The 25964-nt window shown below is 35.8% G+C and overlaps 1 protein-coding gene across 13 annotated transcripts in view; it reads left to right on the forward strand.

Moving 5' to 3' along the window:
- The window catches only part of FAR1 (fatty acyl-CoA reductase 1), a 39294-nt gene extending 17127 nt beyond the window's left edge, over positions 1-22167 (forward strand). For 5 of the 13 annotated variants that reach the window (XM_068945155.1, XM_068945160.1, XM_068945157.1 and 2 more), the window contains 8 exons: positions 3466-3643; positions 4743-4787; positions 4896-5023; positions 5539-5606; positions 7144-7315; positions 14085-14214; positions 17105-17232; positions 19779-21945. In XM_068945155.1, the coding sequence (XP_068801256.1) occupies positions 3466-3643; positions 4743-4787; positions 4896-5023; positions 5539-5606; positions 7144-7315; positions 14085-14214; positions 17105-17232; positions 19779-19941 (1012 nt within the window). In that variant the 3' untranslated portion in view covers positions 19942-21945. Of the gene's footprint in view, positions 1-3465; positions 3644-4742; positions 4788-4895; positions 5024-5538; positions 5607-7143; positions 7316-7623; positions 7796-14084; positions 14215-17104; positions 17233-19778 lie in introns of all 13 variants that reach the window. The other 8 variants (XM_068945162.1, XM_068945164.1, XM_009680168.2 and 5 more) reach the window with 4 other exon arrangements.
- The last annotated feature ends 3797 nt before the right edge of the window (positions 22168-25964 follow it).

A 25964-nucleotide genomic window follows, 5' to 3' on the forward strand; every position in this document is an offset into this window, starting at 1 on the left:
TGTTTGAGAGGAGAAGTGTTTTGTGGGGGGGGCTTCTGGGGTTTGTTTGTTTATTTTTACACCTTCATATGCTATTCTAGTTCATTGCATTGTTACATGAGTACTAGTACCAACACTGAAGGAGAAAGATAGGACTAAGACAGCAGCCCTTTAGCAACAGCCTTCAACATGCACCTGGGTGCCCCTGGAAGATCTCAGCCCAAGATACTGAGAAAGTTCTTAACTGCTCAGAAACAAAATCATAGTAGTAGTTCAGTTGCATATTCACTGCTTAAGTTCTCTAACCTGTTTTCTGTAGTTTTTTACTCTTGAATTGGACAACACTAGGAAAAAATACTCGTTCTGTATTTTATATTCTGTGTATGTTGCCATAAGGTCTTGTTTGGTAGCCGTGAAACCGTAAGTGAAACAGAAAACAAGGGGCAAATATGAGTTTATTACATATCGTTAATCAGATAATATCTCATCTAAATTGCTCTCTCCCTTCTTTCCTGTCATACAAATATTTTCTCTTGTAAGTATGAAACTGAAAGTAATCAGTTGAAAAGCAATGTCTTCCTTACTTTGTTATAGAAGTGGAGGTAATATGAAAAAGCAAATGCACTACTACTAGGATTGCATACTGAGATAAATTGTTTAAACAAGTTTCACAGGAAACAAACTTTCAAAGGACATATTCTGAAATAGTTTTATTTTGTCTATTTTTTTCTTTTCACAAGCAGAATAAACACAACTGAAAAATCATTGGTTTGGGCTTGGACAGCTGTCTCTCTTTTTAAAACCCATTGCAATAACATGCTATACAGAAGCAAAGCTTCAGAAACTTGTTTTGGAATGATCTCTCTAGCCTACAGCTGACAGACACTGACAAACACGTTTGTGCTCATAATGTGTGTCCATTCCCACCACCCCTAAACTTGACATCATAAAGAGTGTGATGCATGTTGCATTGATTAGTGAATAAGAATCAAAATATGTTGAGTGAACTCCAGTTATGTGGCTAACGTGTTAGGTCACTGAAGCAAATAAAATCCAAGCCTTAGTCTGATGGGGTGAGTGCCAAAATAGCAATAGTTTAGGATGCATATCTTGGTTAGGCTCATGTGCTATGACTGGAGGTTACTACAACTTTAGACCGAAACAGCTTAATGAATTGGAAAACAAGATGAATCTGCAACATCTTACTAAGAGAAACAAGGTGAATAATGTCAGAAGAAACTGAAAATTGAAAACTCACTGCTAGTGTAGATAACTGTATTTTATTCAAAACTAATCGGTAGCTAACACATTAGGAAAATCTGAATTTCCCTTGTTAAGGGGAAATGGATTTCAAGAGATTTCTAGTTGTCCTTTGGAAATGAACTTGAGGTCCTGTAACCTAAGCCCTAAGGTGGTCCTGCCACCTCTTAATGTTTTTACTGTTGCCTATTTTTCTATTTCTAACTCTTATGCTATCTGAATTTTTCTACAATTACATAAAGGAACTACAATGGGAAAAATGATGGAACATTCTACTGCATTGCTGTTAAACATGCAAATACAACCTCCAACGTATCTTAACATTAACTTTTGTCAACATAGATCTTTTTAGGTGTTACAAGAAACTTTTTTGACAGAAGCTTATAGACTAACTCCTCTGACCTTATTGAACTGTACTTGAGCTCTCAAGGCTCCTTCTAATTAGCTGCTGATTAATAGCTAGGTATGTTGGAAAAGATGTGGAAATGGGGCTGTAACAAGACTGAATAAAATTCACCTTTTGAAAGGCAAATTTCATCATTTTAAAAAAGCTAATCATATTATGTAGGAACTTGAGGCAGGAAGCTATTTGCCATGTTGCTTGCTAGTTGATTAAATCATAAAGTCATTGTCTAAGCCTTCATTGTCGTAGTAGGTTTAGCTGAGCTTCTGTGGGCTGTCACTAGGAGGATTTTTCTCACTGCCATCTGTCTCTTGGCTCTAGAGCTTGTTCAGTCACAGGGCAAATCAGGTCAAGGAGAAGACACTGGGGCTGGGCTGTCTCGTCAGCCCTCTGATCGAGCCCACTGCATGGGTATGTGATCACTTACACAAAAGTGGAAGTACAAAAGTGGAAGTGCTGGTTTGCTTATAGTGCAGCTGGGACTTGCTTTTGGTGGCATCACTTCCTAGATTACATAATGCTAACTGAGGAGCTCACTACCTGTGTCCCGAAGACAATTAACTTGCTAAGTCTGCATTTTCACCTTTGAGAATTTAGTTGGCGGAGTTAGGATTATTGCAGGTGAATTCAGTATTTGCTCTATAGTAGGTGCATGATAAATTAAATACTTGTGCAAAAAAAGTAAATAGTGTATACTTCACGGGTTGCATGCCGGTGGACAATGAGCATGCAACTCTTATCTCTTTTTTGTTGTTTTTGAGAAATTGGTTTTGTTTTCAGTTCAGACTGTATCCTTTTTCTTTTTTAGAAGAGGGGGGGAAAAACGCATAGTAACTTTTATCCTATCTAATAAGAAAGAAAAAAAAAAATCTTTGATACCCAGCCTCATTCATAAATGTATTTGCTTTCTAGGATATTTTCTAGAAAATATTTCCAAAAGGGTTTTGGAACTAGCCACATATTCTGGTGAAAGGTTTCTGTTCTGAGCATTTACTTTCAAATGCTTAGGTTTTATGCTTTAATTTGAAGCAAGATGAACATAAAGTCAGTATAAACATAGTTTTCTGCAAGATGGTGCTAATGTTGCTAATCCATCTTTATGCTGCTGTGGAGTAACACAAGTATAAGTGTTCTTAATTTTCTTACTCAAGCTCTCTTTTTCGAACAGTTATAAATATGTAGTTGCTACCTTAATTTAACTAGTAGTGTACAATCAAAATGAGTAACAAACTGGTTCTGTTAAACTTGATTTTTTTATTGCCTCTATTGAAATCAGCCTTCAGTTTAAAAGGACCGGGTTCCTCCCCGCCACCCCCACCATGAATGGCACTTTAGGAAGCCATATAGTTTCAAAGCTTAGCTCGGGATAAACTGTTTATGGACGCTTACTCTTTGGTATGCAAATGCTTATAGAAATATTTTATAACCTTTAACCTTTTTCAAGTAGAAAGATATGTCAGTATCTCAGTAGGAGTTGGTTTTAAGTTCTGAAAATGAAGCTGACTTTTAAAATTTGGTGATTTAACGTAAGATACTCTGATTGTTGCAGAAACGTGTAATACTGAATGGAGTTGTTAATATTTGCCTAAATTTCTTTGCAGAATTTCTTGCTCCTCTATGCTTATTCATCTTCTAGTGGAATGCTGATGCTTTGAGTTCTGTCATGGATGGTTTTTTGAAGAAAAGACTAGATTTTAAAATTATTTTCAGGAGTATTTGTATTTATTTGGTCTTCCTTTTTGCATATTTCTTTCTTTTTTTTTTCCTTCCATTGGAACAGCATGCAGTTATTTACACTTGCCTCTTCTTTTTTGTTTCTTTAGGTGGATGGATGATGGGCTAGTGGATGATATTACTCCTAAACTGATAGGTGACAGGCCCAATACTTACACATACACGAAAGCTTTAGCCGAATATGTAGTACAGCAAGAAGGTGCAAAATTAAACACAGCCATTATAAGGCCATCTATTGTTGGTGCTAGCTGGAAGGAGCCTTTTCCTGTAAGTCATTGAGTTTTCAATTGAGTATCTTGCTTGTAAGCTGTAGTATATGCTAACAGCCTGTGTATGTAGTGACCCACGTGCAGGAAAGCCCTTTAGATTTTGAAGCTGCAGCTTAGTTGCTTCCAGCTAACAACTCTGGTATAAAAGCTGTCAAATACAGTATTCTTATGTGGGAAGATTAGAGGATAAATTACTTCTAATCATAGAAGAATATATTTCTGTCAGTGGGCAGATTAAGAAGTTTGTTAAAAAGCATATGAAATAATTATTTATCATCTTTTTACTTCCTGATCCTGGATGTGTTTTTTATCTGTCTACTTTTCCGCGGATGCTTTGGTATGTCAATAGCAGCACATCACTAAGGAGACTGTGGACTGCAGGACATAGAAATGTTTTGGCTCTGCTTCTTTTAGCCAAGCCCTATAAGCTTTGGGGGAGGCATAAGTTTTATATACCATATGCTGTATCGATCTATAGCATATATGCTGTATGCTTCCTCCAGTATAAGAAATTGGTGTTGGAATAGCTTTGCCAATTCAAGATTGAATATTTCTCAAGTACTTAAACCCATATAATTGACCTTGTATACTTTTTTGAATATGTACAATGTATATATACATCAAACAATGAATTTGTGATGTCTAAATGTTGGCATTAAAGTTGAGAGAAAATGTCTTCTGCTTTGGAAAATGCAAGGCAAACCTAATAACTGGTAATAAAACTGCTTATCCATCTCCTGTGAGTTGCTAGAAGTTAGTCTAGGAAAACACTTTTAAAGGTAAATTTGAATACCTTCAACATAAATATATTGTACAAAAAATGATTTGCAGTATATTTGCTAAGAATAAAGAAGCCAGCAACTCACTTTGAGGGATTAGTGAGGTTACAGATAGATATCTTGTCCGAGTTATAATAACTTGTTATACCACGAAGTTTTTCCTGTAGAAGAACTTTATTTAAAGATGTGGAAAGCAGAATCCCTCCTGTCTTCCCCCCAGCTGCCATGTATTTGTGGAAACTTGTCAAATTTTCTCTTAAAACTGCTAAATTCATTGCGCTCTGACCAAATTCTTTTTTCCTTCCCTCTCCTTGATAGGGATGGATTGATAACTTCAATGGACCTAGTGGTCTTTTCATTGCTGTAAGTAAATGTTTGAATATAGTTACAGATTTTTCACCCCTTTGGAAGGCAGCAAAGCTTCATGTATTTTACTGGTTGGTCTTCTGTCTTCTTTTTTTGTTCTTTAAGGCAGGAAAAGGAATTCTTCGAACAATGAGAGCCTCCAACAGTGCAGTAGCAGATCTTGTTCCAGTAGATGTTGTTGTCAATGCAACCCTGGCTGCAGCCTGGTATTCTGGAGTTAATAGGTATAGCAGGTGACAATACAGAGTGTTAGTACGCTGAAGTGATGATACTATGTATTTTGATAAAGCAGTCTGCTATTTAATGCTAATCTTTATCCTGCTATTCCCACAGGATAAAGGAATCTAAGGTTCTCACAGCAATTAGTCCCTCAACCTGTAACTTCCTCATGTTACAGGTTGCTAATGGCCAACAGTTAATAACGAGGAGGAAGATATCATCTCCTAATACTGTTTTACACGCTATTCCTGAAAATTCCTTCCTAGTCCTTGTTATGGTCAATGTGGGCAAAGCCTCCTCTGAAAGAAAGGAAATGTAATAGTTAAGGAAGCTAAGGAAGGATAGTTAAGGAAGGATAAAATATTGGAAGGATGTAGGAAGCAAAAAACCTAAAGTGATTATACTGACATTTTTTGCTTTAAGTGATGCTGTTAAGGGAAAGAATCACTCTGAGTATGTATTTGTCTTTGTTTTTAAAAGCTTGCTTGTTCTTTAACTTGTTCTTTTTTTTTTCTTTTTTTTTTCTCAGACCAAGAAATGTCATGGTATATAACTGTACAACAGGTGGCACCAACCCTTTCCACTGGGGTGAAGTTGGTATGCCATACTTCTTTTTTATAAGCTTTAATAGAAGAATAAGTAATAGAAGAACAAGTAATAAAAGCACAGGCGCTAATCCTTAGATCATACTGGTTTTTATGTTTAAACTGGTATAACAGCCATACCTCTCAATCTTGCAGTATGTTGCGCTTTCATTTTCTTCTACTATTAGTTGTCCCTCCTTGTAGCATTACAACTGTTTAACTTTGTTTATGTTTTTTAAATGCCATTATCACGTAAAATATGTGAGAACTGATTTTCTGCTTGGTACTGCCACAACCTAATCTGCCTGCCATGTGTGGGAAAGTTATAGAGAAAAGCATTGCTCAGAGGAGCAGTAGTGATGGTGGGTGCCAATTTTACTAAATATATCTGGAAAAATAGCCCAAAAGTAGGTGCGTTTTGTACAGCTGCATAATTGAGAGGTACGACAATAGTTTTGCACTTGCGTAGCTTTTTGTTGTTTTTAGCTTAAGGTAATTCTTGCTTGGGGTGGCTTTTTTAGTGTTCAGATAGTTACATGAGACATCAACTGTTCATGCAGAGGAAAAAATTATCTTTAAGAAAGTATGGCCACCTATTTTCAGCTCTTAAATATCCTGGCTAAAATGAAACTCACATGCCAAAAGCTTTGTAATAGTGTTTATTATAAATCACAATGCAAGCTCACTGGCATGGTAATGTGTATTAGTTTTTTTTTTTTTTTTTTTTCCAGAAATAGACTTGTTAAGTTTAGATTAATTTTCTGTCATTTAAATACTTAAGTCCTTTTTATTTCTCTTGACTACTTTCTTCATGCTTTTTATTTACTTTTGCCCATTTTATATGGATCTACATTTATAAGCTTTATTGTTTCAGGCAGACTGGGAAAACTACGGACCTCATTTATATCCCTCTTTTAATTGGGATATTTAAATACTTCTATAAGAAACAACATAAAATTTTAGAGATGAATTAGAAAGATGAAGTGAATTTCCACGTAACTATTTAAGAGTCTGATCCTGCATATCTTCTACGTACAGCATTTTTAGGCCTCAATGGGAGTTCCACTGGGATTTTAAAAAATGTTTAAATATGAATAATTTGTTATCTTTTGAAATGCAGTTCAGTTGCTTGTCAAGTTCTAAATCTGTTTTTAAATTATTCATGTGAAAGATTAGGATAGCATTCTCTATGAAATGTAGTGGAATATTTTGTTTTATATAGCTCTATGTGCTATGTAAACTGAAACTGCTATGAGTTTTTGGAATTAAAAACTTCTAAGGTAGGGAAGAGGAACAGAAAGAGAGAAGCTACAGTAAAACACTATACTAAAAACGAAGAAGGCATAAAAGACCTCTTGATGTACTAAGAACCAGTTTAACAGTATTTCAGGTTAAAAGTTTATAACTGTTTTAGTTTCTGTGGATGGTAGAAAAGTTAGGGTGGTTACTTAACATACTGAAGGTGAATATTGTACACTGTAATGTACTTTGAAAACCATTACATTTTACATGGTTATTATCAAAGCTGTTACACAACTTTTCTTTCTCAGAATACCATGTAATTTCTACTTTCAAGAGGAATCCTCTCGAACAGGCCTTCAGACGGCCCAATGTAAATCTAACTTCCAATCACCTTTTATATCATTACTGGATTGCTGTAAGCCATAAGGCCCCAGCATTCCTGTATGATATCTACCTCAGGATTACTGGAAGAAGCCCAAGGTAATGGTGACTAGCTCTGTCTTATCTGTTCCTCTGACTTTTAAACAAAGCTATTACACTATGATGTATATTGACTTTTTTCCCCTTGAATGCTTTGTGACTAAAATTCAGCCTTCTTTTCTGAAAATAGGTCCTTGAATGGGAAGTGACTTTAAACTTTATAGCAAAAATGAGGATGTTTTTGTTGGATATTTTACTTGTTTGGGGGTTTGAATAGTCAAGGTAAACAGGATACAAGACCTAACAAATGATGTTCATTCTTGATTCATAAATATTCAAAATATGCTGATCCTTATTTTTTCCTACAGAATACCACCTAAATTTGAATTTCAAGACAAATCCATTAGAATGTGCAGTAAGGTGCCCTAATATTAGTTTATGTTCCAACCCCCTCTTGTGTCAATATTGGACTACAGTCAGCCATATACTGCCTGCATTATTGCACGATCTTTTGCTCAGATTGACAGGTCATAAACCATGGTAAGAAGGAGAAGTCTAAAAATACTTGCTGATAAGGTGGTGGAGACTTGTGAAGAAGACATGGCATGGGCACTATCCAGATTTACTAACTATAAGCAATAACAATCCAGTGACTGAGTTTCTAAGATTAATGATTGGCAGAATAGTGTTGACTGAGATGTCTCAGGACAGAATCCTAGTCAGTCATTAAACTCTAGGGAGTGACTTGCACTAAGATTGTTATTGCTATTATAAACTGAAAATGGAAGGGGAAAGGAGGTTAAATGTGGATTATTCCTATAGATGATACAACTTGATCTGATTGTTTTGTATCATCTCCAGATTCCATTCAGTTTATAATGTTTACACTGTGGCTAACCTCTTAAGTGGGAAAATGGCAGAACTCTAAGCAAGCTAAACTAAATTACATAGACGGAATATAAGGTGTCACTTTTTTCCAGGTTTGCCAAGTCATATGATCTCAACTCATTGCATATATTAAATTTTCAAAAGTATTTGTCTTCAGACTTCATCAAATCTCCACTGTGTTGACAGTGTATTAACATAAGTGAGCACTCATTCATTGTCCCGTAGTCTAGGTCTGTCTTACAAGGAGTGTAAAAAGGACTTGGCACTGGATCACTAAAAGGAAGCCTCGTAAATGGTTTGTAAGAGAACTCTTCTAAACTGCCCTGGGTTCTGTTGTTCTAAGCCGGCTCAATAGTGTAATGCTCACAGTAACAGCAGTGACAGGAGAGCATGCCTGTGTAGGAATATCCCCACATGAAAAAATCACAAGCTCTTCAGATCAAAAAAAGGTGCTGAATGCGTTATTAGTAAAAACTGATATAAATTCTCTGACAGATGTGAAGACTTCATCACTTACTAAAAATTATACTATAAATGCCAACCTGCTACCTTTCAAATGATTAGAAAGTAATTGAATACCGTTAGAATCTTGTCAGTCATGGAAAGGAGTTTAGTCTTTTAAGTATTTGACCAGTAGGAGTTCAACTTTGACCAGAGGGAGTAAAACAAGGCTATGAATAATAGTGTTGTTTAGGAAACTTTTATAGTCTTGACATTTCCAATGTTATATTGTAAATCTCGTTTGCCTTTTCTGGAATTCTTATTTGACGTCCAAAGATGGAATTGAGAACTATAATCAGTACTAGTACAATTAGTAACATTAAGTATGTATCTTCTAGCCTGTGAAGTATTACTGATATGATTACTCCTAGTAGTGGTTAATTTAGGTTAGTCGTAGGTGGGTGAGTTTATTATTATGCACAAAATTTCCAGTTTGGAAGAAAGATGGGAAATTCAACTGAAAGAAAAAGTGATTGTTCAGATTGCTAAAGTTGCTCCAATGCACTTTATTGAGACGTTTGAAGAAAAGCTTTTAATTTTGATACCCAGCCCATTTACAGGAATATAGCTTTTATTATGTAGTGCTCTTTTGTTCTGTATTTAAAAAAAAAAAAAATTTTAACAGGATCGCACAATGGGAGCAATAGAAGGAAATTAATATGTAGATACAAGCAAAACATGCAGTGTTAAATCCTAATGGGCTCCATGGGTTATTTAATAATAGAAAGAAACTTAGGAGCCTGATGTTACTCTTGATCTGTTTATTATTATTAATTTTCTGTCTCAAAATACTCTGAAAGTCCGTTTTTCTGAGCGGCTGTAGATGGTACTGGTATAAGGTTTACTGCTGTGGCTATGGTCATTCAGTACAATTGGCCCATGGTTTTAATTACCAGGTAGCACGCATTAGGAAACTTCTGAAGCATTGGAAACATTGTTAGAGATTCTGGCTCATCACAACATTGTTCTGAGTGAAGGAGGGCTAGCTTAATTTAAAACATGAATTTTTTCCACCACAATTTAGCAAGAAAACTTTAACAGTGTGGTAAAAGAAAGGGGTAAAATCTGCACAGTCAGACTGAAATACCGTGCTGACTCTTGACTTCATATCGTCAATAGCCTGTCTTCTCTGTGCTAGGTCTGAATACACTTATTTTCTAATGTCTTTATTGCATACCATGGAGAAAAATCCCAAGAAATGTCATTACTGTGTAGGTTTAACTGCACTACTATCATACTGTCAGGCTGTCGTACTATGTCAGTGAATGAGAAACATCTAACAAGTGTAAGAACTAGATTTAGGGCTATGACTCTTCAGAACTAAAGGAATATGTTCATAACAAAAAAAATCTGTTCGAGGAGTTTTTGAAAATTTGTAATTTGAAATGTTTCTGCCATATCAAATCATTCTTGTGCACCTTACTTGTGGAAGTACTTAAAACACTGGCTTTTAGTGCAGTAGACTTTCTGATTTTGCATACAGTGGTATATTCTTGAATTTCTCATGAGAAAATTTTAAAAAATCTGTTAATATTAACAGTATAAAGGGAAGGAAGAAATAATGTGTGTGCCAAATTACGTAGAAAGAACATATGCTATAAGGATTGAATGGCACAATGAGGAATTTGTATATTATACATCATAACGGACTTTTATAATGTTGGGCAATACATAAATAGCAGTGATGATCTGTAGCATTCAGGTTTAAGGATAGCGTTGTCAGTAGCTTGCCATACATACTAAGAAATCTACATACTTGCATAGCAAAGCTTATTAATTATCTAGTTAATTTTAAGGTATAGTTCTCTCTTGTAACTTTGCACAGTGCTTAGCACAACAGAACCATATCTTATTAAAAGCAGTTCAGTGTCTTTGAAGTCTTAAAGCCCTTAAACATTAACCCAGCACATCTTTTCAGTAACTCTGGAAAAACAGAATGTGGCATTAAGTTAAGGTTTTAATTTAGGGATTTCTCCAGCAATTAAGTTTCTGTTACTGCTTTTTAAAAAGCTGAAATGAAAGTGTAGTTGATGTGTGTGAGGAGGTGTGAAGAGATCATTTCATATATATGACCTGAATTAAAATTTCTTAGAACATAACATGAAGCACCCTTCACATAGTTACTCTGTTGCAAACCAGTAATGAATGAGGAAGTACCCTTTTACTGAATATATTAATATCTTTTTTTTTTTTTTTGTTCTTGGAAACACTTTTTAAAGTTGCATCCACTTACAGGAACCACAGAGTTGCTAGGAAGATAAGAATTCCAATGTCTCATATGTCAATATGTACAGCCAAATGAAAATGTGTGTCATTTGACAAATCTGAAAGCTTATCTGATGCATTTTTAAAAGAATCTTTTAAAAAAAAATCTTCTAAATTGTCTTTGTAATACTTGTGTAGAGACTTGCATATTGGCAACCCATAGATTCACTGAATCAGTTTGCATTTGGCATCAAAACTGGTTTTAACTTGGAGACAATAGCTTGCGTGAAAGACTTTCAGAATGTAGTCATAGCTGCAATGCAGCCAGGCTGCTTTTTATTGTCTCATATAGAAACATGGTCACTGAAATTATGGATGCTTGATTTGTTTAACTGTTGCTTAACACTTTTAATTCCTATGACATACTTCTTGATCTTTTTAATGGTTTTGTGCTAATGACAATAAGGACTGGCTAACAGAGGCAAAATTCTACATAGTATAGGTGAAAGCCTTGCATGTTGTCACACTGACTTGCTGACTGCAGCAGATCTTCTCGAAGACAGAAAAGTCAGACCTGCTAATCCGCTTATGAAGAAAGTGTGGTGCAGTGTTTGATACTATATTAACTAATTATGTGTGATTTTGATGTTTACTACTTATATGAAGTTAATTGCTATCTCTGGAACAACCAGTGAAGTGTATATTTCAAAACTTCAAGTTGAGAGATAAAGTTCACTATGTATGTTTATATTCTTTTTTGAGTCATCTGTGCGTTTCCACTTGCAAGAGGAATATGGTGCCCCTGAAATTACGAAGTCTCTCTACTACAGTTTAGTCTGCTAGAGCTACACAATGTCCACTAAATAACGTTCATTGTTGACATCTATCAATTTAAGAAGACTTCACCATACTTCTTTCATCTTTTGCAAAAGAGAATTGAAGTGTAGTTTTATATTGATTTAGTGCAAGCGAACAAGCTGTCACCAAGAGAGCTAGTCCTCCTTCCTCCATCCCTTAGCTACGTGTGCTTGTCACTTCACTCTTCTCAGATCTAGTGAATGAGAGAATGTGAAGTCACTTGATTCGTTTGGTTGATATAGCAAGAAACTAACCTTGCAATGAAGAAGAAAAAAATGGCATTGATCAACTGAGTCGACTAATTCTGTGGCCAGTCACTAAATCCAGTGCAAGATGGAGGGAGAGAGGGAGTCTACAGCTAAGGCAGGGTAGAAGGACTGTCTTTAGCAGCCTGCTGTTTGATCAGCTTAACTATGCTCTGAAACCCCTTCCATAAGCAGAGGTAGTAAGATTCCTAGCAGAGGTTTAGCTTAAATTGGCCTCTGTTCTTACAGAAAAAGAGGAACTAAAAACAGTGCCAGAGGCTAGTGGCAAGCTGTAAATCTACATTTACTTACTCAGTTTTTGCTTGCACTGTATAGCATTTTTCTTAGGTGCAAATTTTCTTAGGCTGTAGCAATTGGAGCAGTCTAACTAGACCCAACTGCTCTTCCAGCTTAGCTTGAGAACACATCAAACTAGGGAAGCATGCTAGTGCAAATCAAATAAGTTAAATAATCTTAGGACTGTCAGCGAACAGGCCTCTGCAGAAGAGTCTAAACATTTAGCCCACTGTGTTTAGTTTGGCACTATCTGTATCCAGGACTATTCGCTGTGAGGTCTTTTTGGCTATCCCGACCAGTGAGTTTTTTGCTTTTCAAGTTCTTAGTTCTCTTCAAAAAGTCTTTTTTTTGTGTTTTTTTTTCTTTTTTTTTTTAATGTAACTCTTAAGACACTTGCTGGGAGGTCATACCATTTTTTTGATGTTTAGTTCAGTCCTTCAATATTCTTAATTACTTTTGAATCAGAGGAATTTTGGTTCAACTAAGCTCCCACCACTGCCACATTGCCAAACTAGAGAAACTATAAACGGGTGTATGAAAGCATCCATGAATGTATACTAAAGAAATTAGATGGTGATCTAAAATTTGAATACAACTCTCAAATAGTCCATGACCATGGAGGGATTGTGCTTTTCCACTTCAGATATACTCTGCTTTTTCAATGGTCTCTGCATGTTGTATTACTCCATTTCATGAGGAGAAACAAAAAGAGGCAATTTTGATATTCTCTTAGATAATGAGATTGCCAGCCATTAATAATAGTAGGGGACACTTATACAATGCAAAATACTTTCTTTGGAAGAGTTTCTGGGACTATGTGCTATATCCCTCCTACAAGTATGAATGCACCAAGGCAGCTTTCAGAGATATATTTTTTTTTTTAATTGCTACTATGTTTCTTGAACAAGCCTTACTTTCAGAAAGCCATTTCCTATTAGCGCTGGGTTGTTCTGCTTTGTTCTCCCCTCCTTCCCTCTATATTTAAAATAATCAGTGTATCTTGCTGTAAGGATCAAATTGGAAGCAATTCTATGAGATGGAAAAATCCCTTGAGCCTCAAAATCGGGAATTTAATAGCATTAGGTTATGTGGTACTAATTAGTATTCATACAATTTGAGTGACCTCCTTTAACACTGTAACACTTAAGAATTTTCCTGTTGGAAAGCGGAGAACTTTGCAATGAAGAAACAGGATAATTTACATTCTTGGAGCCACCTTCGGGTAGTCTGATCACAGGGAAACTTGCTCAAATTGATCCTTATAGCATAATTTCTCTGTACTCCAAGTGATGTTTTTACAGAGTTTCCTCCTCTGCATAATAAAGGATGATAGAAAGTATTTCTGCATATTTTGAAGTAGCCCAGAAGTGATCAGCCAACTATTAGAACATGCTGTGGGCTAGCTGTACCTTTAAATATTTCTTGCCCTTTGCTGCAGAAGCAGTAGGGTTAAGGGTGAAAAGTAAGCAAAATGCATTCTATGTCACTGTCCTAAAATACAAAGAAAAGGTGGTAAAACGTTGTCTTCTGATGGTCACTCTTTCTGGAGAAGAAACTTACTATTGCAGTGGGAAGTAGGAATAAAAAAAAAAAAATCAGGCTGTCCAGTAAGTTCACATTCCATTTGGAATTTGGATATCCAAAATCCAGTAGCATCTTGAGCAATATGCAGAAATATCATGTTCATCTAATCTTTCATGTTTTGGGTACAGAGCAAGTTGGGATACGTTAACTTAGGGTGGAGGGTATTGAAACTTTTGATCTGATTTTCTGTTTTCCTTGTTTGAACTAATCTTTACTGTCGTAACCTGTACGTACCATTCCTTGGACTGTAGGATGATGAAAACAATAACACGTCTTCATAAGGCCATGATGTTACTAGAGTACTTTACAAGCAATTCTTGGATCTGGAATACTGAAAATATGACTATGCTAATGAATCAGCTAAACCCTGAAGACAAAAAGGCAAGTAGCTATGTGAAGTGGGTGTGGAGACTCTGGAAGTGAAATATAAGCTTTATTGGTTTAAGACTTGAAATGAACTGGAAATGCTACTTGTAATATTGAAATAAGCCTAGCACAAACTCAGTTCTGGAGATCTGCCACATCCTTTCAGTTGTGCCAGTGTGTTTGTATGAGGCCATATTATAAACTGGATTAGTGATATGACTTCAGTTCCAAAAAGAGTCCTTTTTATAAAGGCAGTAAACAAACCAGTGAGAGAAGAAATGAATGGTTAGAGATGAAGAAGGGCATGGGTCCCCTTGAAGGAGATGTGTTACAAAAGATGGTTCTCTTAGGGTGGCCTGATCATATGATGAAAAGTGTTGTTTCATATGTCAAACAAGTGGTCAAGCTGCTGCACTTTTGCCTACATTGTAAATAAAATGAGGCTTTAGTTCTTGACCGCTATCTATTTTATTGGGAACAAGCAATGGGTTTTGAGTGGCCTTTTTGTTTGTCTTTGTTTTAGTCTAGTAACAACTTTTATATATCCTTTTCATGGTCTAGCAAGATAGCATGTGTATTTAAGAAATGTGAGCATAAATTCTCTCGCTTTTTCTTCTGAAGTATGTTCTCATTGTGTGACTAAAACAGCCCCATGCAGGAAGGAAAGCATACCAGAAGCAGGATGACAGAGAACTCCTGTAGATTGTTGAGGGAGAACGAAAACTTCAGTTGAGTGCAGGATCCGTGTAAGAGTGAATGAAAGACCTCATACGAAAAATCTCTTGTTTCTAGATTTTGATGGTTGGTGTTCCTAAAATAGGGATTCTGTGCTCTGAGAGCTAGTGGAACTGTGCCCTGTCGGTAACTGTGTTCTAGTAGTTTGAGAGCACGCTATCCAAGAACTACCTGAACTAGAGTTGATTTCTGACTTGGCCTGTTCTGGGAAGTCATGTCAACTTGTTCAAATACCGCACTATGAAATATGATGTTGACCATAATTATGCAGCAGGCTACCCAGCTCTGCTTGCTGGCTTAGATTTTGCTGCTCTTTTAATGTGTTAACTCAGTCCAGTGAGTGTCACAAGGCACATAGTAGGAACACGCAATCTAGGAAAGGTTTGTGGGGGAGTAGAGTAGGAACTTTTAGAAACAGCAAGCTTGCCATTTAACAACTGGCCGTTTTATAAAAGTGTTCCTATAAGACAGACTCTTATGACTGGCTATAAAATCTCATCTCTTCTTCTCTGCTATGGTGATGCCATGATGATGTTATTGCTGGTGTTGGCAGGATCTAGCGCAATTCTGTAGCCCAGAGTGTAGAATCATTTTCACCTACCTTTTCTCTGATGCCTAGAATAATTAGTCTTGCATTATGGACAGCATAGTTACTGTTGGCAGGTGTATCTAGATAGCAACAAAGGTAATCTCCAAATGGAAGAAACTAATATAGACTGGAGATACAATTTTTCAGTCGCCCTGAAAGGCGAATGGAACGTGTTTCTAGATTTCCTATTCAAATGTTTCAGTGAATTTTACAATCTAGTTCTATAGTTAAGTTGAAGAAAAGTATTCCAACTTAGAAGTAAACTGTCTCGAAGTAGGAGATGTGGTCAAGTTTCTGGAAATAAAACTGCACTGTAGCCTTTTATCAACAAGAATCGCTTGTGCTGATTCCTTTGTGGAGTGTTGGTTTTGGGCTTTTCCTTAAGTACTCCACTCAAGTTGGGGGAAAAAGTTAGGCAGAACTTTAGATTGTTAGTATTTTCACATAGCTTATACTACTAAAATTTCAAAAAAAGTGCACAGAGAAATCAAGCACTAGCTGAAATAACTGTTTAAACTTTATTTTTCATGACTTAACATTATAGCAAGAATGTAAAGGTAAAGTTTGAGAGCTTCTGATAACTTAGGAGTGGCAGAAAAATCTGGTTAGCACGTATGCGTGTATTTTATATCATGACTAGAAATACGTGGTAGTCTAACTTATGAGGAATGCCGAACTACTAACATGCATTGTGATGGATTGTCTTCAGAAGTTTTGGGTTTTAATATGGAAATGAATAGAGGATGAATGGGATTCATCATATCTTACAGCACACATGGCATGTTGTTAAGCAGCATATTTGGAAGCATGGACAATGAGGATTTAGGGTATATATAACTTTATAAAGCTGAATAAAGTTTCACTGTACAGAAAAGCTGAATACAGTTTCAGTGTATAAAACTGCTTACTTGACTCTTGTTCCTAATATAATCTTGCTTATTCTTTTGTCTGAAATAACATTTGTACAGTTAAAAACTCACTAGGACAATCTTAGTCTTACATTGGAACTTTTACGACTGTTGTAGAATCTTTTGAGATGAGGAAATCAAGACACCAGTGGAAAACTTGAGTTGTGAATTTACCACAGCGATTTCCTCTCCTGGTGAAGATATTCATATGGTTCTTATTTTAAATGTAGTTGTACAACTATAAGTACAGTCAAAAACTGTGCATTTATCAATTAATGAACTCAGCACATAACAGTGTGTTTATTCAGTAGCATATTAAAATTATTTTATTACTTAGAAGAAAACATCTTAATGCAAAATAGAGTGCAATTCCTTATAGACAGATGAAATGGGAATGCAGTGCACTCAGAAGCTGTGGGAAGAATTTTACTGATGAGAAAAATAAGGCGTGAACTGGTTGAAGTTGGCGAAAGAGAATATAAGAAGCTGATGGTTGAGTCAGAAATGGGGTCTAAATCTGGATAATTCTTATGATTAAGGACAAGATAATTTCCTTGCATCAAAAAAAATTGGAAGTATTTGATATAAAGGCATTTCCCATTTCCTTTAAATTATCAAATGCAACATAGGTGAGTGTTTAGGTAACTAACAGTGAAAGCTTTATTTTATGCAGACATTTAATTTTGATGTCCGACAACTGCATTGGGCAGAATACATGGAAAATTACTGTATGGGAACGAAGAAATATGTGTTGAACGAAGAGATGTCTGGCCTCCCTGCAGCGAGGAAACACTTGAATAAGTAAGTTTACATTTACATTTTTTCTCCATAATAACTTTTTTATTAACTTGTTTTTCTGTCCTTGCCAGAGTCACTACATTTCCATTTTATGATGTAATTGTTCGTTATAGCACCTGCTTAGATCCACCAGAGTTATTCTGTTCCAGTCCAGTTGTCTGCAGCATTTTATAAAGAAGTCAAATGTCATCTTTCCTCTTCTGTTTTTTGCCTCTCATAAATTGTTTGCAGTATTAATAGTTACAGTATTATTCCCGGATTATGGTTATAGCTCTGATCACTAGTATATACTGAAATACGGGTTTCTGATTTTACCCGAGCATCTTTTGGAAAGCAAAAAGGCACACAGTAAAACAGAGTGGTTCGTTCAGTTAAGGAGGTTTAATAGAAGAAGCACCGTTGTTCTGGCAATGTGGTCTCTTGAAACAGGCACTCTCCACCTCAAAGCGGGAAACTGTAATGCTAATACTTCTAAGGTGATTTCTCTTAGCCTTCTATCTGTAGCTTAAATCCTCCAATTTGAGTGTATCTTTACTGTCGAGAATATTAGTGGCACAGTTGTGACTTTGTTCTTGGGTGATTTGTAGACAGTTGTTAATGAAAGTTTTTTGATTTGTCCTAAAGAATTAAATTAAAATGACTCATCTCATTCTGCAGCATTGCTTCTTATCTCCAAGCCTGATAGCACTAGGAGTAGTAGTCTAGGTCATCACTCATCTTCTCTTGAAGAGTTTGTGCAGTTGCAGAGTGGGTTGGTGTGGTATGATCTGTGTTTAGTATATTGACCAAGCTTGCCAGTGTTAACCTGTGATAGCATATTGAAACATAACTGTAAGTACTGCACATGGCGTAGCACCAAGTAATCCGGATCTTTGGGCAAGACAATGGGTTTCAGTTCAGGTCCGTGATAAGCCTGAATGCCGCTAATACCTTACGACACACAGACGCTTTGCTGATAAAGTAGGATACGAACAATCAGCTTTGGGTAGATACAATTTGCAGACAGTTTATTATGGGAATGCAGGCTTCTTGGATTTTTAGAGAAGGGATTCTAGTTTGAAGTAATGATTCCCTCTGAATCTTGATAGGGCTTGACTGACGCCATTGACTGTGGAAGAGCATAGTAGAAATATTGAAAAAAGTAAGGGGTCCATAGGACTGAGTCAAAATTCTTGCATGTCTACTCTGACTGCTTTTTATTTAATTCTCTTATGATGTAGCTCAAAGGGGACTGCCTCTTGTCAAACAAAAGATTAATGAATTTTAAAAACTCAAATATACTTTGTAAAGGAAAAAATTTTTAGTGACAGTGGAGACAGTTTAAAGAGGTATTTCTTCTAATTTTGGATTTAGATACCATTCAGAAATGCAGTGGAGTTATCATACAGTTGCCACTCTTTGTTTCTGTACAAAGGATCATACCGAAAATAACATGAGAAATAGTCTTGTGTTGGAATGGCATCTCTTCATCCTCACTCCCAGTTTATGTGGGGATCATGTTGCAAGAGGGTTAGATTCTAACATATCTTTACTCTGAGGTATTGAGTCAGTCTCTTTTGTGACCATTTAGCACTTTACTGTAGCTAATCAGAGTTTGAGGACTCTATTTTCTGAATATTAACTAGAAGTGGCAACTTAGGGGATCTGGCTTTTCTAAGAAGCTGAGTAGAATCTTTTCTCAAACAGAAAACTAGGCTTTTACATTTGCAATGTAGGAAATTTAGTCTGTTTTTTACATGAATAAGCTATGCGGAGGAAGGTCTGGCTATGATAACATCCAGCATGCCTATAGAACAAAACAAGGGCTGCAAGTCTTTCCTTAAATAGAGCTGCCTGTAAAATACAAATTATCATGAGGGACTGAACCAAAGAAGTTACTCTGTTTCTAAGAAGTCTGAGCGATCTGCATATCTGATTTCTGTTGCTTGTCTCAGGGCTTCTATCTTTACATCTGCGAAAATTGCTAAAAGTCATCCTGTCCCTAAAAGGGCACTTAGTTTTTCTTAATCCTTAAATATAACTGGAGGTTCCCTGGAAAGGAATGGATTTAAAATTTCAGTGGAGATCTGGGTTCTGTGGCTGGGAAATCCTGTGTATTTTTTTATCAGCTGCAGTTGGAGCTGTTTTTGTGTATATGTGAAGCCTTAAATACATGCTTGCTAGAAGGAGGGGAGTTCACAGTGTTGCCCATTTGCCCTTTTTTGGGTAATGGCTGCCTCCTATAGATTACAGTCCCTAACTGACGTTAGGAGGTTTTATCAAGCAACTATAAAGCAGAAGTATAGTTAAGTAAGTGGTTAGCTACAAGGCTCCTGTGTTCCTTTAATTCTCCTGTGTTTCTTTTTCAGCAGTGAACGCTTAGCCTTCTCTAATTGGTCCTTCACTTACCGGTTTACCTAGTTATGCATTTAATAGCACTCATATCTAGAGATGAATAGATGAACAAGTTAAATTCTACACTAGAAGTTACTTTTCTAGAGTATTCTTTTTCTTGTAGGTCTTGATACAATCTCAAGGTTTTATTTTGTTTTTGTTTTTCCTCCACCCAGGTTAAGGAATATACGCTATGGCTTCAATACAGTTCTTGTGATCCTGATCTGGCGTATCTTTATTGCGAGATCACAAATGGCAAGAAACATCTGGTACTTTGTGGTTAGTCTGTGTTACAAGTTCCTCTCCTACTTCAGAGCCTCCAGTACTATGAGATATTGAAGAAGAGAATTTAGCATTAGGACATCTATGCATATGGTGGTCTAACTGCACAAAGCCTGTAACATGTAGTCATCTCATATTTTGTAAAAGCATAATTTCATCTTAAATCGGAGTGCGAAATATACAGTATGGTATATGTAATGTTAAGTGTGTATTTCCATGAAAACAGAAAATAAAATGGTCAAGTGCCAGGTTGAATTGGCATTGGACAAACATTTAAAACAACTTTAACTCCTTGACCTGGGGAAAACATTTTTAGACCACTGACCAGCATAACTGTGCAATTTGGAATGCATTTGATTGAAATCTGCCTTAACATAAGTTTTTTTTTTTTTTCTTTTAATTTTTACTCTGCATTGAGCAAGATAATTTTGACTTACTAATTGCTAGCTATTGTAGATGTATTTATTTGAAATCCTTCTAAATTGCAAAGAGTTTTTTTCAAGTTGAAAACCTGTATAAATGATGATGGATCTCCTGGAAAAAAATCACAGGACTCTTCTGTAATTTGTTTTTACTTTTTGTCACTTTCTCCCTTCCTCTCAAAGTAAGGATGCTAAGGGTGACTACTTTGCTTTTAAAAAAAAAAACAAAAAAAAAAAACCTTCCTTAATTACTGAAGGGTCTTTTGTCTGATCTCATCTTCAGAATGTGCTCAGTGATTCAATTCTGTGCTTGGAATTGGCCTCATACAACTTGTGTTTATGTCAGCATGAGCAATTTACTTTCCTGAAAGCAGAGTTGATCCCATCATTGAATAGATAAAAGGAAATGTAACCCTGAAGAAAAAAGATACAAGTCATTGACCATCCTCTTTCTTTAATGATTTTATCAGAAACGCAGATCCAGCACTTGATTGTTACACTTTTGACTTTAAAAGGTAAATGTATTTGAAAGGAGTTTAATATGCTTAATTGCTATTTATAATACTGATGATTGTAGTTGGACAGACTGCAGGTTATTAAGAGAGAAACCTATTTTTAAGTTTTGAGCAATGTTAGCAAATTCTTTGTAAATTAGGATTTTACTTTAAATCTCTCTGAGCTATGAAGTTTGCCTGGAAATTGCCAATGTGTAAGCACATTTTCTCCTCCTTGCCCCAATAAAACCCTCATTTCACTGGACAGGCAGAGGGAGATGCATCTTGCTTTTAAATAGAAGTATATTAGCAGTTCCTCCATTTGTCATTTAACTTAAATTCTTAGGGTTAAACCTGAAGAAATTTGTTTTTCTGCATGTCTATTTGTTTTGGTAGGGAAAATATTTAAAAATAGCAGATGCAAGAAAAGATGGAATTCCTGTTTAAAGCAACACATAAAGTTCCCTTTAAATTTTCGTGGCATAGACTTCTAGTTGGAAACATTGTAATGTTCCTCTTACTGATGCACTGACAGCACCCTTGCCCAGTGTTTGTCCATTAAAATGATCTTTTTATACTTTACATGAATAATATGTTCTTGCATCTGCTTGAAAAGGCAAATAATAACTTAATTACACAAGAACTATACTATACTTGCCCTTGGTAGTTTTTTGTCCTGTTTGGAGTAAGTGTGTAAAGAACTTATTTTGGTATTCTTGTGAAGACCTTACTTTAAAGAGAACACCTTTCCTGCAGGTGTATATCTCATCCTGAAAAGATAATGGCTTCCTTGTTGAAGCTAAATATTCTGTAATAACTAGTTAAACTGTAATTCCTTTTTTTTTTAATTACCTATGTATATATAAAGTTAGTGATAAAAAGTCTAAATGGTCTAGGACCACACCTTGTGTGAGAGACCTCTGACTGTGGCTGAAAATAAATTATGGCTTCTGTGATTGAAAATGTTACACTTTAACAAATAAATTTAGGTATATTACATTGTAGTTGCCTCCTCAAGAATCCTCATACTCAACCCAAAATGATGCTTAATCATTCCTGCACTGTAGAATCTTTTTTTTTTTTCCAGAGGTGCCTACAATCCAGTAACACCCCCCTTTCCATGCTGGCATGTGGCTGAAGTTAGCAAAAAAAAAAAAAAAAAAAAAAAATCAACATTGTGAAATTTATTTCTGTGAAACAATTCACTTAAAATTTTTGATTGTTTGTAACTATTATATATGATACTTTCTATGTTGATTTGCGAATACTGAGGACTGCAAAGCCAATGAATTGATTATTTCTGGTCCATAAAACTGATTAGAAATTTATTCTATTGAATAACTGAAGTAAAGCATTACTTTAACCATAAGGATATTTTGTCTCTACTCTTTTTGCCATTTTAGAAACCTAACTTTTTTCATCTTTGGAGACCACGATTACCTGTGCACTGTCGGTATCTTACACAAACTCATCAGTCATCCTATTTAATTGACAAGACATTCACTGCTACACTTTTTACATTAATTTTGTCACTTCCTGTGGTCAGTCTATAAATTCTATCTGAAACTAATTTTTTTTTTCTGTATCAAGACCTTATTCTGTTGTAGTCTTTCATACCAGTGTTTGCACATAATGGATTTTGATTAAAAAATATACTGGAACTGTATTTTGATACAGTTAGCTAGATTAACTGAATTGAGTAGCAAGTTACAGGAGGTACTCTGACTGGTTAAATAGGAAGAAGAGCAGTTTGAAACCACATGTTCACTTAACAGTTGTATTAGTATTTAAATTTGGGACCAGGAAAAATTGCATTTTCCTGTAATGGTTTTTTCTGCTGTAGGAACAGACATTCTGAAACAAAAATGCTAAATTTGTGAGCTTTTATAAGACATAAACAGAAATATTGGGTGCCTTTGTTTGTAAACCAAAAATAAACAAATCCCTTTAAAATATTGTTACAGTGTTTATTGTATCTTTGCATGTGTGTGTTTTAATTAATTTGTGGAAAATACCTAACTGGATAATATTATTTCCATCCTTTTATATATATAAGAAGAACATGTGTGTGTGTGTATATATATGTATATATATATAAAAAAGTATGTATATAAAAAATATGTATATTTATTTTTATATAAAGAAGAACATGTTCGTGTATGTGTGTGTGTATACACACACACACGAACATGTTCTTCTTCCCCTTATTTGAGAGCTGGAGAATCAAGTTAATATAATTGGCACTGCATTTTTTTTTAAAAGGAGAAAACACAATCTAAAACTTCATGGGGTGATATCAAAACAATATGGCAAGGTATGTTTGGTCACAGTGACCTTTTTTTGAACTTGGACTAGTTTTCTCTTTGTTACTTTTTTGTTTGCAATACCAGTTTTTATCTTACCTTAGTAGATGGATACTTTCTCAGATAATTTAAAATGGAGATAACCTTTATATATATATCTGTACACAGAAATACAAGCAGTAAAAATAGTTTTTCCCCAGGTAGACTTAGCACACTATAGTTTTGCAGCAGCTATGGGATTAACGTTTCAAGGAACTGTAAACAAACACAGCTATTCTGGCATCTACGTTTTGTGGTGAGGTGAGAGAAAGTAGCATTAAGTTAGTGTATAACCTAAATGGCTTTTCTTAACCTCAATATTGTGGAATCCTCAGAATTTCATGGCTTATTTTCTATCCCCGTTTATCATATGATTTTTGAGAGCAGAGTTCTAGAGATCATGCATCATCTGTAAGCTCTGGTTTGGTGCCTACAAGGTTAAAGCGTAGCATCTCCTTTATTTTTCCCCTTTGTCTTTTTAAGAATTAGACTATGAAACAGGTGAATTTTGTCAAGTTTCTCTAGTTGATTTGAAATTGGAACCAAGTGACAAAACAAGGAAGTTAAAATAATATAAGTTATATGCTTCCTGCACTGCTAAATATTTTACCCTTTTTTCATAGCACAGTATTGCTAATAGATCAGAAACAATGAGCAGGCTGATAAAGGTAACTTGGACCTGAGAAGTATCCTGCACAGAGCTGGGAGGCATAATTTCTCAAAATGCTATCTTTTGCATGCTTCCCAAACTGCCGAGCAAGCAAACCTGAAAACAGAAAGGAAGCTAAGCCACCAGAGAAGGGCTACCATGGAGAAATGTAAGTGTTTTGCTTTAAAATGTGTTCTTGATGGTTATCATTCTTTCTGTGCTGAAGTATGTGACACTTGTTTTGTGTGTTTTAGTAGCATTCACTGAATTTTGAGTAAATCCCTAGAACCTGTAAGACTAGCTCCAGTGGTGCTAGTATGAATTGTATTTTTACCAAGTATTGTAACGTAAACTGTCAAGGGAAGTTTGAGAAGACTAACAGGTCTCACTTTTATCACTTTGGGTTTCTAGTTTTTCTTGCTGTTTCAGTTCTTTTAGGGCATTCTTCAGAGCTTGTTCAGACAACTTTTGTCCTCCTTTCCGACTGCAGGTCTTACTGCAAGTAGAAGCTTACTTAACCTAACTGTGAGCTATTTGTCTGTCATCTTGAACTAAATTTAACCCTGCTTCCACTTACAGATGAAAGTGTTTATAAATATCTTGAAATGTTATCTTGTTACTTTTCTTCAGTATAAATTTGGCATTCACTTTGGCTTTCTCTGCTCTGCAACAGCTATGACTCACTGATAGATAATGAGTAATTATGCAACAGTCTTTTCAGGAATATGGAAAGCCTGAAACAATGACAGCTTTGAGCAGCTTTTACTGGTACTGTGAGCAGCAGGAAAAACTGACTGATTGGTGAAAGCAAGTTCCAGCACATGAGTATGCTGAACAAAACTCCAGTGCTTAATGCTGTGGGCTCTAGGAAGGCTGTGTGGGTTTTTTTCCTCTTAATTCAGTTATGTCCATTAAATTCTATTGGAGTGGTTGTAGCTAGGAGCCTTTAATTTCATTCTAATTTAATTGCTATTCCTTTCAGGATGATAGTTCAGGAGTCACTATCACTTCTGAAAAACAAATATCCTGATATGTGGAAGCAGGGCTTCTTTTGCTTCTTATGGGGACATAAAATTAGAGCATACGCATATTTCTGAATCATAATCGACTTTATTTGAGATGAAAAAATTAGGCCTACCACTTCGTTGAGGTTTATTACCCTTGCCTCAGGTAGTATGAGCTTTCCCTCCCTGCTCTATCTGTGCTTTATCTGTACTTGAGAAACAGCAGTTCAGTCTACCACCAGGAGGGTCAAAAATCAGTTGTGGTACTTGTTTCAATCAACAAACACCTGTGACTTACTATTGGCCCTTCAGTGCAAGTCACTTAATGTTTAGCCAGTATTATATCTTAATACAGATTCAAGCTAGCACTACATAGAAATTATGTTCTTAAAAAACTCCATACCTCATCCTTTCCTTCATCGTTGGTGAAATTGTTTCAGAACTGGATGTCTATGGACACAAATAACTATATTTACTAGTGTGGTCACCTAACCTAGATGGAATTCAGGTGTCTAAAATTAGGGGACTTAGTTTCCTACACTATAGGTGTTTTCTCGGTATGATTCAGAATCACAAGGTGAATGCTTAAAATAAGCAGGGAATACTCAAAAGCAGTCACGTGGCAGAGGGGGAGAAACCTGTGGGTGTGCAAGGAAATGGTTAAATTGTAGGAGCAGACTTAGTGTTAGTGTCAGTGCTCTTTCTTATTTCAATAGATAAGTGGAACTGCTTATTCTGTTATGTGATTCCTGCTCTGCATCTCAGTTTATAAAGAGCTTATCTGTCAAAATGGATGAATGGGACAACAGAAGGTAACTTAATTCTGCATCCAGGTGAGCAAGTCTGTCTTCCAGTGTTTCTCACTTAATGTTCTGTCCTAGGACAGTGTTCACTCCAACTTAAAGATGATTCAGATTCAGACTGGAGAGGGGCAGCAGCTAAAAAGATGCTTGTTTTGAAATACTTCTGAAAGTGTATAAAAGTCTGTAGAGTCTGCTACCAGCTCCATCTATTTTTTCCCTGCTCTTCTGTGAAAACGAGGGCATTTCCTTGCAATTTACAAGGTTGAAATCATCTTGAAAGTAGGTTATTTACAGTGACATTAAGGGCAGCAGTTGGTCTTGCAAAAACACGTGTTAATCACTCCCGTACAAGATTTGTTCAAGCAG

This window comes from Struthio camelus, chromosome 5 (assembly GCF_040807025.1).
Source record: "Struthio camelus isolate bStrCam1 chromosome 5, bStrCam1.hap1, whole genome shotgun sequence".
Taxonomy (NCBI): Eukaryota; Metazoa; Chordata; class Aves; order Struthioniformes; family Struthionidae; genus Struthio; species Struthio camelus.